General features: G+C 40.2%; 1 protein-coding gene across 1 annotated transcript in view; it reads right to left on the bottom strand.

Moving 5' to 3' along the window:
• Nucleotides 1-27,770, bottom strand: part of GADL1 (glutamate decarboxylase like 1) — a 131,415-nt gene that overhangs the window by 64,487 nt on the left and 39,158 nt on the right. Inside the window, exon 11 of the mRNA XM_008709626.2 lies at nucleotides 4,618-4,817. Coding sequence (XP_008707848.1) covers nucleotides 4,618-4,817 — 200 coding nt within the window. The remainder of the gene's footprint in view (nucleotides 1-4,617; nucleotides 4,818-27,770) is intronic.

Consider the following 27,770-nt stretch of genomic DNA (forward strand, 5'->3'; position numbering starts at 1 on the left):
AGAAAGCTATCTGATCGGGGGAGGGCAACCCATTGCTCCATCAAACTCCCGTCCTTCAATCTTAAGGTCAATATACAAATTTCAAAACCAAGCTCCATTTAGATTCAGGAACATGGCAATATTGTTTCTGTGGAGTCAGAGCAATCTTTCCTGCAATGTCAGGGGGAAAAGAGTTGCCCAGCCTTTCCAGTATTCGAGAGATCTAACAGAGGGTCTCGGGCAATGGGTGCGTTGGCTACATCAGGCTCCTGGTTATAGGCGTGCACCCCAATTAGGAACACAGCCCTCATTTGCAGCTTTACTTCGCTAATTCTTATCTACTGAAGGAAATGATTCTCCTTGGAAACAAAACAACATTAATTCTGAAATTATAGACATTATGCCAGGTAGAGCCCTCTGGACATGGATGAGAATCATTTTTATTAGGTAAACTCTAAAGTCAGTGGCCTAGGGTCAGTGAGCTTGATGAGAAATGGAGTTTGAACTCTCAAGAGTCAGTGGTTTGAACTGATTATCCTGGCTCACTTAATCAATGGTGTTCTGGAGCCATTATGGACTGGCTAGCAAGAGCCCATTGTTAAATACTTAGGAATTTTGCAAATCACAACTGTTGACAGCTTGTAATTTTACACAATGGGAATATTTACGCAATGGGGACTGACAGACATTACAAACTGCGGTTTTTGTTTCTTCCTCCTGAGAGCCAGTCTACTAGGACACTACTGTACGTGGGCTCAAACAGAATAGATCCCAGCTCTAAGAAAAATTTCTCCTTTCCTGAAGAGCAGAACTACAAACCAATTAGCCAATATGAAAATAAATAAAATCATAAAAATAAAGACTTATATTGCCAACCTGATATAGTTCTTAATCCTAGAGAAACTTTCTTCAAGTTTATAATTTCATATTTATTCCAAGTGACATGTCTAAAAGGGCTCAACCAAAAATAAAATAAAAATTGCAGCACCTGGGTGGCTCAGTTGGTTAAGCATCTGACTCTAGATTTTAGCTCATGACATGCTCTCAGGGTTGTGAGATTGAGCCCCGCATCAGACTCCTCACTGGGCATGAAGTCTGCTTAAAATTCTCTCACCCTTTCCCTCTACACTTCCCCTCCTGCTCTCTGTCTGTTTATTTCTAAAAAAGAAAGAAGAAGGAAGGAAGGAAAGAGAAAGAAAGAAAGAAAGAAAGAAAGAAAGAAAGAAAGAAAGGGAAGAGAAGAAAAGGGAAAAGAAAAAAAAAGAAAAGAAAAGAAAAATAAAGAACTCAGCATTTGCTTGGCGCTGGGGGTAGAAGAACAGGATGACTTTTGCCCACCCCAGGAAGAGAGGGTTGGATATATGAAAACTGTGGAAAGTTAAGGCAAAAAAAAAAAAAAAAACCTATGATGAGTAACAGCATGAAAGAGGAGGGATTATTTTTCAAATATTTAGATACAGGTCACAGAGTCTGCAGTGATGCTCGCTGAAATGTTAATTCAATTCAATTCAACTTGACAAACATTTACAAACAATAAGTGTTTGTTGAATTGAATTGAAGTGTTAACATTTATCCTCCTGTGATATTTCTCTGCAAAAATTAGAAAGTATCCTTAGACTATAAATTAAATTCTACCCTGAGGTGAATGTTAACTTTATAACAAATATGATCATCGAATATTTATATCTAGCCTTCTTTCAAGACACCTGTCAATGAATTACTTAGCAGCTTAGACAAAATAATGCAGAGATTCTACCACACTTAAATAGTATGAGAAAATACAAAAAAAGGCAACAGAGCTTTCTGAACTTTTATTTTAATTGAACAGAAACTATGAATAATTATGGTAGACAGGGTTCTTTTTCTTTTTTTCCCCCACCATTGAGTAGTAATCTCCCTAATTCTGATGGAGGTACATTAACTCTACTTCTAATAAAGGCATATTCCTCACCTAGTTTCAGCATATATTCTATAGGAAGAATTGACATTGCCCAATGCCAAGGAAGGGCAAGTGACTCAGCATGACCAGTGAGAGCATCACATTTCCCTGGCAACAGTGACTGATGACAGCTGGACATTCACTTCATTCAGATATGAAAACTTTCTTCAGGATTGTTGAGAGAGGAGCACACTCTTATTTGAACCTTGAACTTGAACCTGGGACGACAGAGGATAGAAATCTAACATTCCTGGCAGCCATTTTCCCCCACAGGAATAAACCAACATAAGAGAGAGCAACCCTGAGAGAAACACAGGCCTGGTGATATTGTTTAAGCCCTTAGATTAAGTCACTCCAGCAGTCATCATTATACTAGCTTATAAGGAACTTGGGATAATAAATTACCTTTTCTTGTTTATAGTATCTTGAATTATGGTTTCTGTTGCTTGCCACCTAAAGAGTCCTAAATGATACAGTATTTATAGATTTTTTTAAAACTATTTCTTAAGCCATAATCGCTAGAATTGCTGACTTCTAACAATTTTCTGAAAGTGCTAAAGCCATCTCTTTACCTGTCCTTATACCCAAGCCATTATAAAAAAAGAATAAAGGAAACCTCATTTGAAATGGACGTAAGAAGCCCTGAAGATGGAGCTTTTGTGCCCTACAAACTCGACATGGATTGCAGACCTCAACAGGAAGAAGCTACGTTGCATTTTTCAACAGGAAGAAGTCTTTTTAACTAGGCTTTAACAAGGAGATTTTCTCCTTGTCTAGCAAAAACCCCAGCCAGTGAGGAGCCATACTACCTGCCAATGAGAAGCCATCCTCTCTGCCTCGTCCAATGGACTCATGTCTAAAGCAACCCCTCCCAGTTTCCTCCTTTCCTCTACATAAGCAAATTCCTCTCCTTTGTTCTCCAGACTTGCTTATGGTTTGCCATAGTTTGCATGTCCCGAATTGCAATTCGACTGCCAGTCCCAAATAACCCCATTTTGCTGGTAAAAAAACTGGCTGTTTGATTTTCAAAGTCAAAACCATGTAACTTTGCCATTCTTCCTGCTAAAAAGCCCATTGTATTCCCTGCCTCTTGACACTGAGGTTGGCCATGTGATTTGCTTTGGCCATTGGAATGCCAATAAGTATGATACAATCAGAACTCCAAAGTCGGCTGGCATAATGGGGCTTGCCTTCCTGGTCTTCTGGCATCTCCATCACAAGAACACACTCTGGCTCACCTGCTAATCCAAGGAAGATGCAAAGCATGCAGGGAGTAGATGCGGGACCCTCCACCAACCCCTACAGCCACCATAGTATGCAATAAAGCCACTCCAGCCCACTTGTAGATGTCTGGGAATAAATAATTGCTGTTCTAAGACACTGAGTTTTCAGACAGGTGTTGCACAGAGCACCCATACAGCTCCCAGTCTGGAAAGAGAAAACAGTCTTAAATCTCTAAGGAGAGACTTCAGGATTTTGCAAGTGAAATGTGAACAGGAAGTATGAAGGAGAGAGACTCCAAAGCAGCGATCATAGTGGTCAAGCCTATAGTGGCCAAGCAGGTAAGAATAACCAAAACTCATACAGCATGTAGCACAGGCCAGGCACTGTTCTAAGTGTCTTACATATATCAATTCATTTAATCCTCATAACAGCTATTTGAACGACATACCATTTTATCTCCATTTTACTGGGATGAAAGTGAGGTACAGGGAGGTTCAGAAACTTGCCCCAGTCCCCTAGTTTATAAATGGTAGAGTCCAGGTTGTCTGGGAAAAACAGGAGGAAGTATGGGGAGTGTGGTTCTCTAGACAGGTGTCAACACGTTCAGTGGTTTGTCACCATGGGGGATTGAGAGCATTCTGATCCTTCAAGAGAAGCCAAAAATCCAGACTTTTTGACAAATCTCCCTATTTTTAAGTATTTTACATCTTTAAATGTTTCAATTTTTTTTTTAACACTGAGAAGATTAAGCCTATGCTTCAGGCTCAACAAATCACATTTAAAATTAAATCTGGCTGTGACCTGCTCATGGGCACTCGCTGATCCACGCTTAGCAGAAGAGTCTGGTTTGGTTGGCAAGTGTCTACCACCTGTATCTTCTTAAGGGCTTTTCTAATGTCTTGGAAAGCGGCTTCAAAAGCTTGTCTCTGATGTTACAATGAGACAAGTAACCATAGCACATCCACGTTACCTTTACCTCCGTGTCTTCGTTCCAGCCCCACATTGGCACAGACCTGCTTTTCAGGTCTTTAAAGTCACCATGATTTGGGCTTGGTGCTCCCTCTGCCTGCACCATTCTTCTCCCGTTTTTTCCCTGGGTCTTAGCTGAATGTCACTTCCTCCAGGGCTTCTGCGAATGCCCCTCAAGAACACTAGGGAAACCCCCTGAGTGCTCATGGAGCACCAGGTACCCACCCTTCCCCAAAAGTAGGTTCACTTGTATTTTATCAGCTTTGTCCCCTAAATGTATCTCTTACTGGTCTGGGATCCCAGATGGCAGGCGTAGGACTGCTGGATCCTCATAATTCCTAACACATAGTAGGTACCGAGAAAATGGTCATTCGATGAAAGGAGAAATGCATAAAAGAAAGAATACATACAGACTTTGCAAATGTTATTTTCATCAAGTCTTTCTGTTACAGACGTACACACACACACACACACACACACACACACATACACATACAGGTAAGTACCTAGATAAAGCGAGTGCACGATTAACTCTTTCTTCAAGGCCTAATGTGCCCAGGGCCTTCCAAGTCATCCAGAACTTGAATGCATCCGGTCTCCTGCTGCATTGGATGGACTTGTCTCCTGTGTCGTAGCTGACGTCATAGAATTTATCCTGCTGGAAGAGGTAAGATGCCTTGGCAGAGTAGCATTTCTTAAGAAGGTCCTTTTGAAAAGAAAGAAAGAAAGAAAGAAAGAAAGAAAGAAAGAAAGAAAGAAAGAAAGAAAGAGAGGAAGGAAGGAAGGAAGAGAAAGAAAGAAAGGCTGTAAGACTCTCCATTTTTAGAATACACTTGATTTCAAAAACACACACTCACAAACAAAACCTGTAGGACGTTCTACTGCCTTGTGCCAAAGCACCTCCTCTCACTCTGACTGCCCTGCATGGGACGCAATACGTGTGTATTAATTTTGAGACACAGGTTACCTATGTTGTTTGGGAAAAAAAAAACAACAACAACAACACAGCCCTCCGAGTTGAGAGTGCCAAGCACGTCTTCACAATCTCACCGATGAGTATTTGGAAGCTTGGAGGTGACCATGTCATCACCTGCACAATATCAAGGTGGGTCAATTTCTCAAGATGAAAAACAACCTGTCTCTAACTCTCTCAAGGCTCCCTATTGGGAAAAAAAATACCTAACATATTGTACATACTTTGTATAATTTCATAGGCAAAAAACTCGGCATTTATAGCTGCTCCTTTTTAAGTCCTATTCATATTGACAAGGCCAGAAGTGATAATAACCCAGGGATAAAAGCACTGAAGGCAGAGCCGTGGAAGAGCTCAGCGAGAACCAGCAAGTTATGACCTCCACAAATATCAGCTGCAATTCCAAAGGGTTTTTTGGGTTGGTTTGGCATGGGTTTTATTGGCACCCAAATTCAATTCGCATTTACTGACTGGTTACTTCTCTCTAAGCACTCGGTAACAATTTACCCTGTTTATTACCATTCTAGATTCTTCACCTTGACCTCAAATTTTTAGAGTTTAAACCCTGTTGCCTTCAGAGTCTTCTGGTATCTACAGAATGCCAGATTTCCCATCTCAAGTTATGCTTTCCCTTCAGCTTCTTTCCTGCCCATCCCATCGGACTCACTTCTTCCTTTCATATTTGGCTGCGTTTGCTGGCTTCGTTCCTGTGCTGCCCCTATTCAATATGCAGTCTGCATAGATTCTCTCTTTGTGTGGCCGAGCAAGTTCCTGAGGGCAGGAATCATTTCCTATTCATGTCCGGATCCATAGAGCTTAACACTGTGCTGGGCACAGAGGACCCTCCCTAAGCAGTTAGGGTGATGATGCCATGTCCCATATTCCACACTTCCCTCACATTCCCTGACACGTAGTATGAACAGAAGAAACACAGATATATGAACTTCTCATTTGGCCCATCTTCTAAATCTTAATACGAACGGTTCAGTGCTGGTACAGGAAGCCACAGAGAAGCTCCCCAGTGGTCACAGAGGACCTAGAGAGCGATCTCTTCAGCACAGAGAAGGTATTCATTTGACTAATCAACTTGGTACATTCCAAACGAACGCATGCATTGGCTGTCTTAATAGTAACATTGTCTTGTGTGGACACTAATCTGGATATACCATGTGCCATTACCAGAGAGCATGTTTGTATGCTGTGTAAAAAATTACAGACCATCTACAATCAAGAACTCCAAAACACCACTCATCCAGGCTCCAAAATAAGTAGTATAAAAATAACAACTAAGGGGCGCCTGGGTGGCACAGCGGTTAAGCATCTGCCTTTGGCTCAGGGCGTGATCCCAGCGTTGTGGGATCGAGCCCCACATCAGGCTCCTCCGCTATGAGCCTGCTTCTTCCTCTCCCACTCCCCCCGCTTGTGTTCCCTCTCTCGCTGGCTGTCTCTATCTCTGTCAAATAAATAAATAAAATCTTTAAAAAATAATAATAACTAAAAGAATACTAGTAGGCCTTCAGTCTCACTCCGATGGATATCGTTGGTAGTAGACACAGGGGAAGAATAGATTGCTCCGATCTGAGCATTAAGGTATAAAGAGCCCCTTACTCTTTAATCTTTACTTTCATCCTAGCAGCAATCCTCAGCTCTGATCACAGCTGCCACCACTGCATCTCCCTACCCTCAAAGGTCAGACAATTTGGTTATTGTTTCCATAGCAACTGCAGCCTGGCCATATATTACAACATTAAAGGCCACTGCATACATTTTAAGGACAAAGCACGCACACACACACTCTTGTACTTGCATCATGACTATAAATTTACTTTTATCAACCATGAAAGACTCAAAAAAAAAAAAAAATCCCCGAAGCAGATGAACTTTGGACATGTCTTGGGCAAGTTTCAGTGCCTCACGCTAGTGATTGAAAGGGAGAGGAAGCCCATCCATTATCAGCAGACAAATTGCATCATCATAGGCAAATGGAGAAGAGAAGAGCCAAAAAAGCATAGAGCGGAATGAGTGATTGTCCTGCAGTCATGACACCATTAATTTCACTACACTGAAAAATCCTCCTGCCTTGGGAAGGTTTCATAAAGAACAACCAGAGGCTTGGGATTTACTTTATCGAAAATAAATGAAAACTTTCGTCACCAAGTTCCTGCTTTGCATTTGAGTTTATACCCTTGTATTAAAATGGATGAGCTGTCTTTAGTTTTAAGATACGCTTCTACTGAGAGAAAATGTTCAGATCTCCAGAGAAAAGAACATTTTGGAATAAGTAGAGTAAAAGTTAATGTTTTTGAAAACAATTCGCCATTATTGTACCATCAGAGAGAAGAACCCTGTTTATCTTGCTCCATCTTTATAATCTTAATGCTAGCGGGACAATAAATACTGGTTATAGGATTTCCAGAGACATGGATGCAATGAGAATACCAATTGCTTTATATTGTGATATCTCAAATGGTTCTCAGGAATTAGTAGATATCATACCAGTGCTCACACAGTGGCAAGTGAAAGAAAAGCAATCAAAGTAGCTTAAGCAAAAAGGGGAATTTTTTATAGGCTCATAGAGTTACAACTCCAGTCATAGATCATCTTCAGGCACAGGTGGACCCAGGATCAAATCTGGACTCTGTCTTTTTCCTCTTGTTCCCTTTCGTATTGGCCTCCACCCCAAGCAGAAAGCTGGTCAGAAGCCTGGGAACTGGGGCTTTCCAGTGGGACCTGGGAGCCCCCAGGGCAGCCTGTTTGGAGAGAGAAGGGGAATGGAGCCTCTGCTGGTGACGTCTCTGAAGCAGACAGGGCCTCTTGGACTCCCAATCTCAATCTCTTGTCTGAACGTCCTGTTGCCCGAACTTAACACAGAGCCAACTGGCAAGGGAGCCTAGGAAATATGGTTTGCGGGAGTTGGGCCCCTTTCAGAGCCAAGCAGAGGAAGGTTGGAGAACGAATTACATGGTCAAGAGAAACAAGCAAATGGCAACCACACTGCATGAGTACAGAAACCACAACTTTCCTTTTCACTGTTGTGTTCACAGCGCCTAACCTAGTACGTAATAGTAATGACCAGAGTGAGCATTAATGAAGTTCTTACTGTGTGCCAGGCACTGGATATGCGTAAACTCATTTAAATCTCAGAACAGCCCAATGAGGTACGTTCTGTTATTTTTGTCAAGGCCATCGTACATGTGACAAAACTCCAATATGGCGAGATTCAGTTACTTACCCAAGATCGTGTAACTACTAGGTGGTGGGGCTGGGTTTCAAACCAAGGCTGCTGAGATGAAGGGTCTGAACTCTGTATCCATGACACTTTAGTCTTTCTACAACACATGCTTAAATACACGTGGCTACGCACGCTTAAGTACACGTGGCTGAGAGTGCTCCAGACCCGCTCATTAAGAGTCCTCGGAGAGCCGGGTGAAATGGAAGATGGCCCATCAAGAACACAGGGAACTGGAGATCAAAACAATTCCAGTCCTGTTGCAGACCCTTAGTCTGTTCCCATAAACATGACTTCTGTCCTACCAGTGGTGGCATCTTGTCTATAAAGCATTTTGATATTTTTCTAAATACTTGTGATTTTGGTGAGATTTAGGGGCAACATTGCAAATACATAATGAGCCAGTAGGTTACATATTTTTCTTGTCATGATGAGTCAAGGTTTCGGGGGTTTTGTTGGTGGTGGTTTTTGTTTGTTTGTTTGTTTGTTTTCATTTACACAGGCTAGATCAAATTCTGCTGTCTCTTTCCCAGGAGTCACTGACTACATGGGCCTCCTCTAAGTCATCACTCCTTGCAATCATGTTTTTCAGCTTAGCAAAAGAAAGCTACCCCAAATTCTTCCCATATGGCTCTTTCCATAGTCTGTCTCATATCATCATTATTTACATGCAAGACATTGTCTAAACGTCTTAGGAAATTGGTGTACTAATCATCTTTGTACTAAGTAATTCATTACTAAATTATGTACCGAGGACCTATTATATAACAAGCACTATGAGAAGCCTGGGCATACAACCCCATCAAGGTACTAAGTATCTTGGCTAACATTTGTTGACTGAATGCACAAAACTAAATTTAGGCTATCAACAGCAGAAAGGCTTTGTAATCTAAAATGTAAAAGTCAATTTTAAAAAAACGATCATACCTTCTGATCTTGGCTTTATTGATTGATTGAATTAACACTTGAGAGGCTTAGTATATGCCAAAAGCTCTGCTTGGCACTGGCATGTAATGCTAAGTAAGAAAATCACTATCCCTAAGAAGTTTAAGACGGATATAAGGATAGAAAACCAGGCAGTTACAGAACGGTGCTAGACGAGGGATAAGAACGAAGTCTACGGAGCACAAAGAAGGGTCAACTTTCACTGACTTGGAGACATTAGGTAGGGCTCTTTGGGAGAAGAAATATGTCACAGAGAGCAGAAAGATGGGGAGCAGCTGGGGAGCAGAGAAGATGGAATGAATTCAGTATGCCTGGAGCTCATTAACGGGCAAGGGCAGAGCTAGGAAGACTGGGAAGGTAGAGTGGGCAGGTCACCACAGTCTTAAGCGCCACAGTAAGAATGACTGATCAGAGAATTTTCACAGGCTCGTAAGATACTTCAACTTAAACTTCATTATTGATCCGGCAGTATAAAGTGAGAATCAGCAGATGTGGTGTCCACTTTTGATTCAGTCCCCTGGTGTCAGAGCTCAAAGCAAGTCACTTAACATCTCGGGCTTCATTTTTCTTATCAACGTCATGGAGATAGTTCTTGTTCTGCCCATCTTACAGGAACACTGTGAAAATCTAATGAAATAACGTCACCCGGGAACACCTCTCACTCTTTGGCCAAAATCCCGCTCATCACTCCCTTCCTCCTACATATCCCCACGCCCCCAATCCTCCCGGCTGTCACCACCCATTCTTCCTTTGATTTACTTCTCTCCCCCAAGCAAGCCGAAGAACAGCATGCGAGCTCAAGACATCCTCGCTGTTTATGAAATGAGCACATTCTACCTTTCACGCACCTCCCCTTTTTAATGGTATGTGTCTGCCAGTAGCTAGAGCAGACCAAGTTAACAGATGATGTTAAGGCTATCACAAGATATCTTAGAGTAATAGGAAGAATGCTCCAGTCCTCCAAAGGGAGGTAAGCCTGACCTTGCCTAAGCTCTCATACTTGATGGCTTTCATTGATGCTGTGGATCTAAAGGGTTAGGGTCGGGGAAAAGGAAGGAAGGGGAAAAGAATAACATACGGATACCGTTTCAAGCCTTAAAGTACAGGTCAGCCCCAGTTATCTGTTTATATCGGTGTGTGTGAAACCTGTGGAACCCAGACCATTCAGTTTCTCCTCCAAAGCACTGAGGTCTTGCCCTAGCGCACCGCCTTCAGGAATTTTTGACATTTTTGTCTAAATAGCTCTTGATCTACAAAGTAGGAAAGGGGGAAGATAACCCTTCCTCTTCACTTCTTTCAAGGCAATGTCTATCCACGACTTCTGACTTTCTTTGTTTTTTCTTCAGTCCCACATATGTTCCCTTTCTGACTTTCGAAGGTATAGAACGTTTTGCAAATCCTTATGGGAGGAATGAGATCTCATCGAGATCACCTGCAACAGGAAAATCTTGGCATTGGCCTTCACCGGAGCCCTGACTCTGTCCCTCTGGGTACCTTCCACCTGATTCCCCTAGTCTCGTGCAGTTTCTGACTGACGGCGGAGTATGGGTTTCATACACTCAACTCTGCTGTAAGATCCGCTCATTGTAGGGACTTGGCCTTGAACTTTAATCAGCGAGGCCTCAACTTCCTGGGCTTCTGCACACACTATTTCCGCATGTCACACCAGTCACGTTTATCTATAATCCAAAGCAGTACCGCTTCGTTTGCAGAGTCTTTGGGTAGACATCTTTCACTTTTCTCATGGTCCCTCTCTTTTGGACTGATTTATTTAATTCATTTTCCTTTCTGTTGCATGAAGCTTTTTCACTGGCTGTCAGAGCAGAAAATTGTCAAAAATCATCTGGTGTTACATCCCGCTTGAGAGAAAGCTTATTATTTTTAATGAACGGCCACAGTTTTGTTTTTTTTCCAAACTCCCCACCAGATCAGAGTTATTTGCCTTTTCCTTTGCCATCTGAAGGCGAGTTTCAGACACGTTGTGCTTCACTGGCCACCTCAGTATCTACAGAAGGTTCACATCCAAACTTAGAGGCTTCTGTTAGCAACTCTGACACATTTTTTGATCAATTGATTCAGCCCTCCTTCTTAGCTCATTGAAGCATTTTCCAGACATTAGTATCGCCCCTACATCAACCCTTGCCTAGGTCTTCAGTGAATTCTCCAATTCTCACTCCCCTCTGTCAAATATATTTTCTAGAAGATGTTAGGTATGGAAGTTTGCTCACATTTAAGATGCTTGTGGGGGCACCTGGGTGGCTCAGTCGTTAAGCGTCTGCCTTCGGCTCAGGGCGTGATCCTGGAGTCCTGGGATCGAGCCCCACATCAGGCTCCTCTGCTGGGAGCCTGCCTCTTCCTCTCCCACTCCCCCTGTCTGTGTTCCCTCTTTCGCTGGCTGTCTCTTTCTCCGTCAAATAAATAAATAAAATCTTTAAATTTTTTTAAAAAAAATAAGATGCTTGTACTTGAATTCTAGAAGAATTGGTGAACAACCTCCTCTCTTCTGCCATGTGGTGAAACATTTGAGCCTGTTGTCCCGCTGACCACAAAGAGGGAGGAGTGGTCCCCAGTCCCAGGGGTGGGGCCAGTGAGGCCAGAAACTCCCCAGTTTTCTTGATAGTGTTTCTACATTTCCATCCTGTGAACCATTAAAAGATCGGCAGGGCCTAATCACTTAGACAACATCTGAGAAAACCACTCATTATCCTGGAATATCTGGGCACTTAGTGTTAATACCAAAACTCCACTTCTTCCAGAAAGCCTCCTAGAAGATTCCAGAAAGTTTTGTTAAAGGGCTAGGCCTACAGGTCTGACGGGAGTTTTCAGAGAACTGATAGAGTACTTTAGTGCCAGCCTGGAGATCCTGTATTTGCTAACGAAGTGTAACTCTCCCATAAATATCCCTACCTAAGGGTCAGAATGAGCCGATTTAAAAACGAGGAGACTGAGCTAAAAGATTTTTTTTTAAGAAATACAACTTCATAATTTTAAGCAGCGAGGGTGACTACGGGAGAGCAGAAAACGGGCTCAGTGTCTTCGAGAATGTGTAAGTGCTTCTATAAATAGGTAAGAAACATTTGATAGTGCAGAGATCACTTGGCAACACCTCGGCATGCCCTACAAGCATTTAAAAATAGTGCAATTGGGCTTCTCTCTTAGGCCAGATGAAGATTTCCTGATTTTCCCTGGGCAGCTATCAACATACTTTCTCTGTTAAAGATAATCTAAAGCAGTGTTTTTCAAACTTTGAATACAGCCCACAGTAAGAAATTCGTTTTAAATAGTGACGGTATCCACCCTAATATACATGAAACGAAGCAGGAATTTCATGGACTCGTACCCATCATTACCACATGAACAGCACACTGATATTTGCTATTCTATTCTGACTATATTTTAAAAAGGAAAATAAACCGAGGTGACTTACAATCAACTATATAACTCAAAACCAATCAGTATGGCGGTTCTCAAGCCTAGCTAATCTTAGGATTATGTGAAGAGGTTTTTTGGGTTTTTTTTTGTTGTTGTTGTTGTTGTTTGTTTGTTGTTTTGTTTTTAATTATCAATTTAAAGTGTCTTGACTCCATACCAAAAATCAGAATCTTTGGTGTGGGTAAGGGCAATGACATATTTTTTTCAGCTTCTCAGATGGTCCTAATATGCAGCCAGGATTGAAAACCATTGTTCTGATGGGTCTTGAGCTTATGTTGAAAATTCTTGATCTGGAAGTTTCAGTCAACAGTACACTTATAATGAGTTCAGAGAACCCCGAAGTGTTTTTACAAGGGCATAGAAATCCAGGTGATTATCTGATTACTTTGTGAGCCATTTGTGCCCATTATCAAAGTTTTATTTCTGTGTGAATACAAGTGAAGAGTAACTTTATTCTAGGCACTTAAATAAAGAAAATATGGGCTGATGTGAATAATGCTGGACTCTTAATCAAGGAGGGGGAGGTACGTATTCCAAGATACGAAACATATGTCCACGGATTGTAGCTTGAATGGGATGTGCAAAACCATACCCCCACAACCTTAATCTATTCAACTTTTTGATTTGCTATGCTTTTGTGATATGGAGCAGAGAACTATTGGAGGTGGTTAATCATATCAACATGGCTGTATGGAAATTTTGCTTAATCATATCAACATGGCTGTATGGAAATTTTGCTCACTCAGCTCTGGTAGGAAGACCTGTGATCCTTGCTCTTCTTCCATTACTTCCAGCTATGAGTTTCTGTGATTCTCTCTGCTATGTATTTACTTATGCCTTGCTTTGTTGCCAAAGAGATTTGGCACAATAGGGTAGGATAAGGAGAAAAAAGGAAGAAGGTGAGAAAAGTGAGCTGAGGGAGGTGGGCTAGGGAAAGGAGGAGGAGGGATGAGATCAAGGCCAGGGAAAGGCCATGGGGAAACACAGTGCAACTGGAGTGATATTTGTTCACAGAAGTCGGGCTGGAAGGAGGGTGAAGGGCATAGGCTATTTGCCAGTTTCTTGGCACACCTGGGAATGTGCGCACAGCAAAAGCATCCAGTAGTCATTCGCTGCTTCTGCGCTCTGAGTATTTACTATAACTGTCAAGTACCTCACTTTGCTCCATCATATCACATTTTCATTCATCTGTAAATTGAGGATAATGACACCGCAAGGCAGCCCACCTCCTGGGGGTAAGTATTTGTGCCGTAACGTTTAAGCGACACGTCTGGAAAAAGACATGTATTAACACAAGACTTACTGCTTCAGTCTAGATGGCTTACTTGCATCTCTCCAAAATAGGTGGACAGGTACGTATAGAAATGGTGTCCTTTATCTTGGACAAAATGGACACAAAGCAAGAGTGTTTCCCTGGACTGAGGCTAGAAAAGTGATTCCACACCAGGAGCACGATATTTAACAAAATCAACCAAGGTCTCCTGCTGATTGTGATGCCGTGAACGAGGACCTGGTTCCTTCTCAAATGGAATTTTACGCGTTCAGCAGCAAGGCCGCCGGCTTACATTTCTTGGAGTTGGAACATCCTCTAGAGGCCTGGCCTCCGAGGCCTGGAGTACAGGTAAGAGATTGATTTTATACAGGGAAAAATGCTGTGCAGCATGGCAATTTCTGAAACGCAAGTTCCCTGCTCTTCATTGCATAAATCCCATTAAAGAGTTGATGGAAATCATCGATAATTACCATGACCATGGCAATCCTACTTAAAACTGGCCTTAAATAATAGTTTCAAATGAATCAGGAAATACTTGGTAAAACCCTCGAATAGGACCTGAGGTGTAGTGGACAAAAGCATTTTTTTTCCCCAAAGACTCGTGATAAAATACGGAAGTGTGCTAAAATGACAAAGAATTTTTCCACTAAACAAATAGACGTTTGTCCAGATGGAAGAATCCATGCGTTCACCTGTAGCTCACTCCTCAATTTGGACATAACAAGGGAAAAAATTGTGTTCGCTAAGTGTCCACTATACGGCTGGCAACACACTGCACACTTCGGAACATTGTCCCATTTACAGGCATAGTAGTTCTTCACTATAAAAAGTGTCTTCATTTTACAGTTAAGTTTCGGAAAAGTTAAGCAATTTGTCAATGGCATGCAGGGTATTCCCAAACAAAGGCAGAATTTGAACATAGGTCTTATTGGGCTTCAAGGTCCATGAGTGGATTTTCCCACTGACCAATCATATTTAATCCTAGAATTTCCTAGTTCCAACTGTGGTCTCTGACACTGAGGAAGGCAAAGCCCTCTCCTCTGGGTGTTCTGAAATAGACACGGACAAACAATTTCTGTAAAGGACCAGAGAGTAAGTATTCTCAGCTTCCTTAGTCATACGGTCTCTGTCCACACCTGCTTAGCTCTGTGATTGTTGCACGGAGGCAGCCATATAAGATGCGGAATGAATGGGTATGGTGGTCCAATAAAACTTTATTTATAAAAACAAGTGTCAAGCTGGATTTAGTCTAGGTGCCATAATTTTCAGACCCTTGTTTTAAGACATACCCAATGAGGACACATACTAAATAAGACAATCATTTCCAAATCCGTAGAGGTAAGAAAAGTTAAACATTTTTATGAAGACTCCGACCCATTGTCTTTCATTTTCATTGAGGCAAGTTTTTAATCCCTTTTACAACAATCAGTAAATATGTTGCTCAAAAAAAAAAAAAGAATATTTAATTTAAAATAAATTAGAATACAATTATCACAGTTTATTTTTCTTTTTGGTTTGGAGAAATATTTTATGCAGTTTCCACAGGGAATGGCATTTGACTCTACAGACGCAAACCAGCTTATAATTTCTAATTTCCTTTGTTTCCCTAACACCCCAAGAAGAAAAGAGAAATATTCTGTGATAAAATTGGTTGAGTCTGGATTTGTTTCCTGTTTTCTTTTAAGATTGTATTTTGAAAACAGTGGAAGGTCCCTTAAAAAGTTAAAAATGGAGCTACCCTATGATCCAGCAATTGCACTACTGGGTATTTACCCCAGAGATACAGACGTAGTGAAGAGAAGGGCCATACGCACCCCAATGTTCATAGCAGCATTGTCTACAATAGCTAAATCGTGTAAAGAGCCGAGATGCCCTTCAACAGATGAATGGATTAAGATGTGGTCCACATATACAATGGAATATTACTCAGCCATCAGAAAGAACAGTTACCCAACATTTGCAGCAACATGGACGGGACTGGAGGAGATTATGCTAAGTGAAGTAAGTCAAGCAGAGAAAGACAATTATCATATGGTTTCACTCATTTATGGAACATAAGAAATAGCTGGAAGATCGGTAGGAGAAGGAAGGGAAGAAGGAAGGGGGGGTAAACAGAAGGGGGAATGAACCACGAGAGACAATGGACTCTGGGAAACAGACTGAGGGCTTCAGAGGGGAGGGGGGTGGGGGATTGGGATAGGCCAGTGATGGGTATTAAGGAGGGCACACATTGCATGGTGCACTGGGTGTTATATGCAAATAATGAATCATGGAACACTACATCAAAAACTAATGATGTACTGTATGGTGACTAACATAATATAATAAAAAATTATTATTAAAGAAAAAGATTGTATTTTGACATTTATGATAGGTCTTTGCTGAAATAATGCTGCAGGAAGAGCTATGAATATCAAAGTGGAAGCTCATATGCAAACAGCAAGGAGAAGCTACCATCGATCAAAAAGCAAGGAAGGAGGGAGGGATGGAAGACAGAGAGAAGGACTCTCCAGTGGGTCAGAAGCAGGGAGATGAGACAACTTCTAGGATTCTCTGGCTCAACTGGTCTCTAGGAATGAGAACTGTATTTTCTAAACCAAACCCTTGTTTGCTGAACTGCAAGAGTCTTGAAGGGAACTATTGGACCAGGGTATTTAGAACAGCCCTGACTGCAAATCCTGGGGAAGGGGTCTCTATCTACAGAATTATAGGGTGGAAAAAAAATGAGAAAAACCTACACACCAGGTCTGGGCACCAAATAGAGGTAGGAAGAGATTTGCAGGTCAATCTAACCAGCCTGGCTGGGTATGCGAAAAGTGTTAGAATAAGCAAAATCATTAGCAATAGTATTTCACTTTGTATTCATTCTAAAAGGATTAAACACTCAAATCTTATCCTCCCAAATCAATATTTTCTATTTCTGTACCTCATTGTGGCTTTAGAATTTAGTTTCAGGTAGGATATGAGGTTGATCCATTACCTGTCATTTCGATTTAGGGACATAGAAGCTGTGTGATTAAAGTCATGGAAACCTCACTGGTCGTGAATCCCAGGGCCATCCCTTACCAGCCTGGGAGCCTTGGGCATGTTATTTATGCTTTCTGTACTGTTTCCTCCTCTGACCAATGGTCAGAATGATAGTCCCTACCTCATTGGATTGATATGGGGATGAAGTGGGTTAGTAAGTTGATCCCCTCATCTATCGGTCCATCACACTCACCCAAGACTGTATTGGGCATGAGAACAGTTAAGGAGCCTCTCGTTAGGTATGGGCGACAGGCTAACGGTTCGTTAGATCACAGACGACTTTGCAATACGTGCTGCACAAGTGCTTGGATAGAGAAGAGACCTGTGAAGTAGCCAGGAAAGCCAGAAGCCTCCCTGGGAAAGTCAATGCTCGGGCAGGACACTGTGAGAGAAGAAACAGGACTCAGGGTGGCACAGAAGTGTCTGCTTCCCACACAGAAAGAACCACTTGCCTGCCAGAAAAATGAATGTGTTCTTAACATGATGTCCAAAGCCCTCCAAACCTGAGATTGTTCCCTAGCTCCCTCTCTCAGCACGTCCCTCCCCAGGCCCAGATGCCTGGCCCATGTCACTGCCTGCACATTGCCTGGCTCTACCCCAGACCACAAATTCTCCATTTCCAACTGTTCAGGGAATAACGGTGCTATAGAGCATCATGGGGCGAAGCCTTCACCCCTGCCCCTGCCCCATATGCTGTCACAGCCCTCCAACCTCACAGCGCTCGGTGTACCCTCTAGAAAGACACTGTTTGCCAGCAGGGACTGTGCCCTACATCCACAATGACCGAAAATGAACCACGGCTATGTTCCTTCTCTCCTGCTTCTCAAAATCCGTAAAATTGGCACAATGACAACGAGAGACAATATGTCTTCCCTATGAGCTCATCTAGCCTGGCACTGACGAATGTCATTTTTGATTCTAGACAATTATGATAAACGCCTTGCATATGAGGCGTGAGCTTTCTGAAGAATGCCTGAAGCACCAGAGGCATTGGGGAGGGGGAAGCCCACATAGGGAAAGCTCAACCCCATGGGTTCACATGAATTCATTGTTGAACTGTAAAACCAATATCAGGCTCTAGAGTGCATGTAAGACTCACGGCTCCATGAAATTAACCTCACCACCAATCACGAGTGAGTCATTTCCCCAGTCACAATCTTGTGAAATGAAGGAAACAGATAAAGAACTCCACTCCCCTGGAGATTTTCCTCTTGGATTTCAACTGAACCCCTTCAATGAAGGGGGCCCTATAACTTTCATAATTGGGAAATAAAACCTCTTAGAGAGACTAACCTTCTAATGCTTGCCGTGACTACCTCACAGGCAGAAAACAATCTTTTCCTTGTTATATATAAATTCCCGGATCTCACTAGCTCTGGAAAAAGCTACGTATTTCATTGCATTTCACCACATCTCTTGCAAGTTGGGTACTGAAAGGGCACAGAGATTCTGACAGCACTCTAAATGAATGCATCGGTATTTCTGTAACTGGATGTCGAGGGTTTAATCCACACTATGGTGCTGTCTAAAACTGGTAATAAAACAGAGAAATAGTATGTCAAGATAAGATCCAGAGGACATATAATAGTGACATGTGCTACTCCATGACAAGCGCATAATGAAATGTACTGGGAAGAGAGTAGCCTTATAAAAAAGAAGCCATGAACTTTTTTCTGACAACTGGTCCGGAGCCAGAAATGGGAAAGATAACAATCCATCTTCCTCGTTTCTTTTCAGTTTCTGGACCAAGTTTAAAGCTCAAGAATCCATTAGTAAGTTGTCACAGCAAGAGATGGAAGACATTTATAGTACACACAATTCAGACTCTTTGCCTGGTCCATCATGACCCCTTACCTCTCTTCTTACCCATAGAGCACATGACACGACTCCCACCCTAGTCCTAGCTGATTGGACCAGAGATGGAGGAGACTAGGAATGTGGAATAACACTGAGAGATCTTAATTTAGCTCGTGCTGGTCTTTCGGACAGAGATATAAACATCATACTGTGACGTACCATATTTTACCTGTCACATGAACTTAAAAACAAATAACATTGTTATGAATTTCAATGCATAACAATTGGATCACTTTGGAGGTACGAAATGACAATTTATTTTTCTTTAACTGAAAATGTTTCTGATTTGGAACTACATTTATTTCTAATGCAAAATATTTAATCCGGTCCTTTCCAGAAAACCTCAAAACTCCGAGTGGTATCTCAGACCATTCAGCCATAAAACATGGACAATCAAGATTTTCCCTCCAAGAGTTTTCTTCTTCTTGCTCTTTGTGTAACACTGTTGGGATATTTACAAATGCCACTGAGGAGGGCTGCCAGATAAGATAGAAAACTTCCTACTAAATTTGAATTATGTAAAAATTTCACATAAAGTCATAACAACCAAAATTTTTAGTAAAAGCATATCCCATGCCAAATTTGGGATATACTTATCCTAAAATATTATCTGCTGTTTATCTGATATTCAAACTTGACTGAGCATCCTGTATTTTCCTTTGCTTAATCTGGCAACCCTATCCTGAAGTTGGGGAGTGAACATCTCTTTCGTCAGTGTGGTCACTGCTGTCTTTGTGCTGACCACCTGCCCTATCCCTAGCTCAACCCCAGCTAATCTTTCCATCTTCCTGCTTATATCTAAAGACCTGGCACAGCCTCCAGGCTGTCAGATCACAGCCACGCTCCTTGCTTCTTGCCCTTATTTCCAGACTCCCTTTGTGTCTTCTTGTTCATTTTGAATCACTTTTGGATGAACTAGCTCCCTGCCAGCCCCTTGGAAACTTATTGGGGGCTATCTCAGGCACTTCATACTTTAATACACCCCCCACCATATCTATTTAATTTCTACTTTCCAAACTGACATGAGGAATAGGGGAGAGAAGAGGCTTCCCAACTCTCTGAGCGTCACCTAGAACTTGAGCCAAGAGAGGAAAGAACTTATATATCCTGTATTTACAGGGAAATTCTATCCTTCCTTGGTTCTTTTGGGCTTGCACACTCACATTTGATACTTGGTTCCTCTTCAAACACTTTTCTCCCCACCCCAAATGCTTAGGACTGTTTATCTATTTGGGAAAGAAAATACAAACTAAAAATGGATTCTGGATGATAAGACGTCCTTTCAAGAGCAACTTTTGAGTTGAAAAGGTAAAAATTTGTCACTCTTGATCTCTCCTTTAATTTTGATCATTATCTGACTACAATAAAACACATCAGCATTTCATAACATATCTGAAGCATTCAGGAGATTAAAATCTCTTTTATAAATCATTCTTGACTAGAAGAGGAAATCAGCACTGTTATTATGGATTAATTGGAAAATAATTTAAATGAGAACACTCCAAAACAAAACTTAAAAAAACCAAACCAAAATGGCCCTCAAACATAAAATAACATTCCTACGGAACAAAAATGTGAAGAAGCAGGAGAAAATGAAAAATAATTAAACTTAATATATATGTGAATTGAAAAATAGACGTAATTAGTCATTCCTTATGGAGAAAAGATAAACTAGATCAGGAAAAAATATTTTAAAAATTAAGATTTTAGGCAAGAATATAAAGCAAAAATTAAATGAAAATGATAGAGGGGTAGTATATATTCTGCTAACATTTGAAAATCTCAGTAAAATGTATTAAATATTTAAGAAAGTGTCAGTTCTTGAAATTGATCAGTAGAGTGGGAAATTCTTAATACTTCAACAAAAATGGGAAAAATAAACACTAGATCAAAGAATTATCTCCCTCAAAATTTCTGAGCATTTTTATGATTGGCTTTTCTGAAGATTCCTAAAAACTGATGATCTCTGTGTCATTGCAATTATCCTAAAATGAAGACAGTTGAAAATGCACTCAAAAATACAATCCAACCAAGATCACCCCCACACACATACACACAGTAGATCAATCATATGTAGACAGAAGCAAAAATCGAAATACGCAAATCCATCGTACATTAAATTACTGCAATAAAATGAGGTAGTCAGTAACGCAGAAAATCTATCACAGCACAGTTAACTTTGTTCAAGGACTAAAATGATACAACTGCCTTATTAGATAATAAAAAAGAATAGGGTAAAATTTAATACTCATTTCTAGATTATTTCTCAAGAGGATTTATAAAGAATGTATATCTTAAGGTGCCTTTAATAAAATCACAAAGAAGACAAAAACACCTTCTTTTTACTGTTTTTACTGAATATATTTTTGGAAATTCTATCAGCACATTATAATTGCCAATAACTGATACGAAGCTTACATATCAGAAAGAAAATAAAATTACAGTTGTATACTGATCTAATTCTATATTTAGAAAATATAAGAGAATAACTTTAAATCTCTCAGAATAATTAGAAATCTGGTGAAGTAGTTATATATAAATACTTTAAAGTTTTCCTTTATAGCAAAAGTTGCAGTTAGAAGATTTTTTTAAAAGATTCTATCTGTGATAATAACAATATAAAAATTTATAAATAACCTTAATAGTAAAGCATTTTTGAGTCCTCTACGAAAAAAACATCAAAATTCTGTGATATAAAATCTGTGTCGTTGTTGTTGTTTTCCCAATCAGACAGGAAAGAGTAGGAAGAGGTGGGTATGTAACTAGGTCAGCCGTGAAGTGCTCATTGAAGTCATGAGATCAGTACATAGGCGTTCATGTATATGTTTGAAATTTCCCATAATAAAAATTCAAAAAAGAATCTTTGTGTGAAATAAAAGAAATCTGAATAAATGGAGAGACATAGCCCATTCCTAGGTGGAAAGGCTAACATTTTGCAAAGATGTTAAATCTCAGATGAATCCATAGGTTTAATATAATCCTAATAAAATCCCAGGGCAAGGATTTTATAATAACGAAAAATGTTTCCAAAGTTCACTTGGAAGAATAAACAGACAAGAACAAGTCGTTTTGTCAGAGAGTGGGTGAAGACCTGCTCCACTTAGATGAAACATATTTTGAAGCTATAATTATTATATTATTATATAACTTGCCAACTATTATACAGTTTGCCAATGCGGATTTGGCAAACAACCAACAGCCGTTGGCTTCCTCCAAAAATGGAATCAAGTTAGACCTTTGTCTCATCCTATCTTTCAGACCCTTAATTAACATTTCCTACCTTGTCTCCTCCAGTTTATGAACTGATAGAATTCTGCAATTCCTTATGTTTTAAAGACTTTGTTTTCACCTGAGACAATTTCCCATTTCCCCTAGTTGATATGTAGTCTTTGTGCCACATTGGGTCTCGTCTGGTGTTTCCAGTGGGATAACTTGCTGTTATGAAAGTCTGGTTTCATTTGAAAACCTTTTTCTGTCGATGAATAGCCATGGTGTGTCATGAAAAGTTGTCAATGAGTGGAAAAGAATAGATAGCTGAATGAGATTTGCAAATACCAATATCACCCAGAAGAAGAAGATGGTAACACCCGCAAGTTTGGCTTCCCTGTCTTTCCAACAAAGTCACTGATAACGTAAGCAGTTTTGATTATAAGAGGTGTCTGGATGGGATAAGGGGAAGAGATAGTGTATATTCGGCAATGGAAGAGAATCTACTTAAAACATATATAGAACTTCATCGATGCACACTTCTGAGCTGGACTTAAGATGCTGAATTTTCAGCTTCTGTGATGATGGTAACCATCATTAAAGAAATAAGTATTCTTAAGACTCTATAAGCTTAACTGTCTCTGTTTCTTATATCAAAGAAAGGGATAAGAATAGACAAAGAAAGGAAGATGCTGGTTATAGAAGCAAAACAGATTAATCTATATCAGCATAGATATAGTAATACGTAGTATTCATCTAATAAAAAATTTTAAATGATTTAACTTTGGCTAGTGAGTTACAAGCAGTTTTTACGTTCCCCGTTACACTTGACTGTGCTATCATCATCATATATTTCTTTAAAAATGGAAAGAGGGGAGCCTGGATGGATCAGTCAGTTAAGCAGCTGCCTTCAGCTTAGATCATGACCCCAGAGTCCCAGGATCGAGCCCCACATCTGGCTCCCTGCTCAGTGAGGAGTCTGCTTCTCCCTCTCCCTCTGCTCATCCCCCCACTTGTACTCTCTCTCACTCTCTCTCTCACTCTCTCAAATGAATAAATAAAACCTTTAAAAAACAAAAATAAATAAATACAAATGGAAAGAGAATATGAATAACTATTATTTTAAGTCAGCTTTGCTGCAACTAGCTTTTCTAGACCAGCCTTTTCATCAGGGTTCTACTCTTAACTGATCTGCACTCCCTAAACCCCTGCTTTTTACTCCATTACATAACTCCATTACATACATTGCATATCATATTTTAATTATTTGCTTGAAATCTGTTTCCCTTACTAGCTTTGAGTTCACTTAGGGCAGGGATCATGTCTTAGTCATCTAACACACAGGAGGCTGCACATATCTGCAGGTTGAATGAAAGAATGAATAAACTAACAAATGCTTATCCCTGCTGGGCAGCACTGAATAGCAGCTGATTATTAAAAAGTTAAAGCCTGGGGGCACCTGGATGGGTCAGCCGGTTAAGCATCCGACTCTTGGTTTTTTGGCTCAGGTCACAATCTCGGGTCATGGGTTCGAGCCCCACGTGGAGCTCACTCAGCACAGAGTCTGCTTGTCCCTCTGCCTCTGCTCCTCCCCCCACTCACACACCCTCTATCTCTCTCTCTAAAAAATAAATAAACAACATCTTTTAAAAACTAAAAAAATTAAAAGTAAAGCCTAGTATATATCAGTTCTAGTAATAAAGGACTAGATAAATTGGAAATGCTCCTGCTGTAGAAAACAGAATAATTTTGAAACAGAACAACAACAAAAAAATTGCATCTAATGAAAAGCATCACAGACCTGCCCAAGACAGGAATAAACTACTGAGAGGTCCAAGGAGAGGAATGGAGCTTCAAAAGGTCAGCCAGAAATGTCTCTACCCCAGGGACATTTTTAGCCTGAGGGAGAAGAGCTAAAGCAGGAGCCAGAAGGGTGAGAAGTAAGGGAACAGAGACTGTGGCCACCACATGTGGGGACCTGTTGTATCACCATCCCGTCTCACCAACAGACACTCCAAGTACTTCAGGAAACAGAATTCAAAGGTGCTCAGGGTCACTAAGGGCCATAAAGCAATCCTTTCTCTTGTTCAGGATTCAAAGGTCTCCACCCTGAAATGGTGTGCAGGGTATTCTCTGGAGATCCAGAAAAAACGTCAAGCCTTCATCCTAGACTGCTAATTGTCCCACATGGCCAGAATGAAAATAAAATCCTCTCTCAAGGAAGGTAACTCCACTCTATGTTTTAAAATTATTCCTAAAAGTAACTTCTCAAACAAAATATTCAGTAAACCATCAAAAATCATAAGGTGTCTCTCTAGACAATATGAGAGCTAGGAACCATAGATGCAAGAATCAATAGGAATAGCACTCAAGGGAATTTAGATGCGGAGTTAGCAGAGGTAGATTGTGAATCTATGTTTACAATGTTCATGGAGACAAAGGCTGACCTTACAAATGTCAACAAGAACCTAGAGGCATTATATACATGAAAAAAACTCAATTAAAATAATAGAACTGGAAAGACAATAACAAGGTAAATGCTGAAGGAATGGCTTTAACAGCAGGTTAGATAGAGCTGAAGGCAGAATTCATGAATTTCAAGATAGGTCATCAAAATTATCCATAACAAAACACGAAGACACAAAATTAGGAAACGTACAAAATACAGTGAGAAACACAAGAAACAGGAACTCCTGGCTGGCTTAGTCAGTGGAGCCCGTGACTCTTGATCTCAGAGTTGTGGGTTCAAGCCCACACTGGGAGAGATTACTTAAAATAAAATCTTTAAAAAAAATAAAGAAACACAAGAAACAGCAAGAAGGTCTAATATACATTTAATTGGAGTGCCAGAAAAAGAGAGAGAAAAGGAGGCAGAGTTAATAATTAAGTGGATAGTTTTCAAAACTTAGGAAACCTCTCAATCCACAAATTTAACAAGCCCAATAAAGCCAAAGCAAGACAATCCCAATAAAATACATGTTTACAATACCATAGATAAATGGCTGCAACCTAAAGAAAGTTTGAAAATCTTAAAGGAAGGCAAAATAAAAAGTAATTTTGTCATTAAAAAAATGATAGGAGCACCTGGCTGGCTCAGTCGGAAGAGCATGCAACTCTTGATCTCTGGGTCATGAGTTCAAGCCCCACATGTGGTGTAGAGATGACTTAAATAAACAAATAAAGTGAAAAAAAAAATGACAGCTAACTATGTAACACACAAAAGGGGGGGGGAGGACAAAAAGGAAAAAAATAATTAAGTGTAAAAGAAAATTACTGACAGAGCTCTACCTCCAGAAAAAAATGAAATAAAAACGTTTTCAAAGAAACCAAGTCTAACAGCATATGCCACCTTTTGATCCACTAAGAAATTCTTAAATATGGTCTTCAAGAAAAATGACAATTCGAATAGATGGAACCTCAGAGATATGGCAAGCAATGAAGATATGTGCAGAAAAAAGGTTCATGGCCAGTTTTTGTAAAATTGCCAAATGAGAATAACCCAAATGTCCATCAACAGTAAAGAGGAAAAATCAATTGTGCTATAATCATATGGAATACTATAAAACAGAGAAAACAAGTAATGATCAGATTGTACCAAAACATAGATGAATCTTAACAAACATGAGGTAGGGGCGCCTGGGTGGCACAGCGATTAAGCGTCTGCCTTCGGCTCAGGGCGTGATCCCGGTGTTATGGGATCGAGCCCCACATCAGGCTCCTCCGCTATGAGCCTGCTTCTTCCTCTCCCACTCCCCCTGCTTGTGCTCCCTCTCTCGCTGGCTGTCTCTATCTCTGTCAAATAAATAAATAAATAATATTTAAAAAAAAAAAAACATGAGGTAAATCTGAGCAAAAACAGCAAAGTCAAACCAAAAATACATATAGACTGCACGATTCCTTCAGAAAGGTAAAAGGAAACTCTATTATCTGAAGATCCACACTGCAGAGTAACACTGAAAAGAAAAGTAAGAAAGTCAATAACAGAAAGGAGCCCATGGGGGATTTCTGGGTTTCTGGCTATGTTCTTTGTTTGAATCTGTATGGGAACTACTTGATTATTCTTTTTATAACAATAAACGAAGCTGTTTATTTACATCTTATGAATGTTTTCATATTTTTCTTATATTTCATAACCATTCATTGAAAAAAAGACCAACATCTTCCAAACTCCCAAAAAAGCCCTCAGAACGAACTACCAGAGAAGGTATTGAGTTCTTTTTGCAATTAACAAAACTCTCTAAGTTATAATTTCCCATCAGTTTCATAATGGCTTAAGGGCAATATGTTTGCTGTGTGAATATATACGCATAAGTATATATAGAAGTCGTATACACCTTGAATTTAAAAATATGGTGACTATTTACAGAGTTTCCATTTTTCTATTCAGCCTACAATTGATTTCTTTATTATATGCCGTTAACAATTTTCCTACAACTTAGGGTTTAAGTACAATTATTAAAAGCCTATATAAAATAAATTTACATTTACCACTGCTGAGTTTCTACAAAGTCAGAATAATTCCTTTCACTTGGACTCATATTGACACTTTGAATTGTCATGGAAGAAAACCCCAGAAAAAAAAATTAACTCCCTGAAAGTTTTTGTCCTTGAAACAACAAAGCTGGAAAGCCTAATTAGGAATGTCAGGTATGTTTTTAGATATCTTCCTTGGAAAACAACATATATGACAACTAGAATTGTACAAAGGAAAACAAATAGAACAATTTATTCCAAGAAGTCAAAAGGGCCTCCAGCATCATACCAGGGAATGGAAATAGAAGAGAAATCCTGTTGCAATGAGTTCATAGTAAAATAAAGGGGGAAAAAATGGCAGATGCTTGGAATCCTTTAAAAATGCGAAAACCAACTTTTATCCACCTGAGGCAGGTGTAGCACGCTAATTATGGCAAGAATTTTTCCATTAGCTTCATTCCATGTTTCCTTTTATGCCCTTACCTTTTATGTTGCTTGATTTTCTTAGATTTTAGCTTATGTAATTCTCCTATATTATGAGACCCTAATCAGTTTTTTGTTTTAAGGTGAGACAGAAAAAAATTCAATCTGAAAATAGAATCCTCCTTCTGGGGTATTTTCAGCTGCTAAGCCACAAAGGTAGAATTTCATTTTTTTCCCCTTTTTCATCATTTCTTTGCAGATCTGAAGTCTTCTGTGTTGATTGGCAGAGAGGCAAATGTTGGGGTCCCCTACTGAAATGGGCAGGCTGCCATGAAGAATGCATTCTTTACCTGGAAGGCTATCAGAGAGATTCCCACACTCGTAGGGTTCTCCAGAAATAGATGGGCAGAAGATATTAAATCCCAGAGTGGGCAACACCCCAACTCATCTAAGTCAAACTGACGAAATTAATGTAGCTTAATCAGTGGGACCAGGTGGCAGTCACCCAAAGGTTTGAAGGAACTCAAGGATGAAACTGGGAAGCTGTTGGCCAAGATACTGGATCCAGCATATTACAAAGAGCCAACATTGCAAACTGCCAGATTGTGAATGTCATTCTGTCCATTAGAAAGGGTCAAGAGAGGACCCAGGGAACCTTAGAAAAGCAAGGCTCTCTTCCGCTTGTCCAGTCGCCAATAAAGAACAGCATCATTAGACACTAAAACGAAAATAAGTCCTAAGGGAAAGACAATATGGTTTCTGAAAAAGGAAAGCATGAGTCACTGATTTATTACTGGTCTCTGAGGCATGTAGATAAAAG

This window comes from Ursus maritimus, unplaced genomic scaffold (assembly GCF_017311325.1).
Source record: "Ursus maritimus isolate PB19 unplaced genomic scaffold, ASM1731132v1 scaffold_20, whole genome shotgun sequence".
NCBI lineage: Eukaryota > Metazoa > Chordata > Mammalia > Carnivora > Ursidae > Ursus > Ursus maritimus.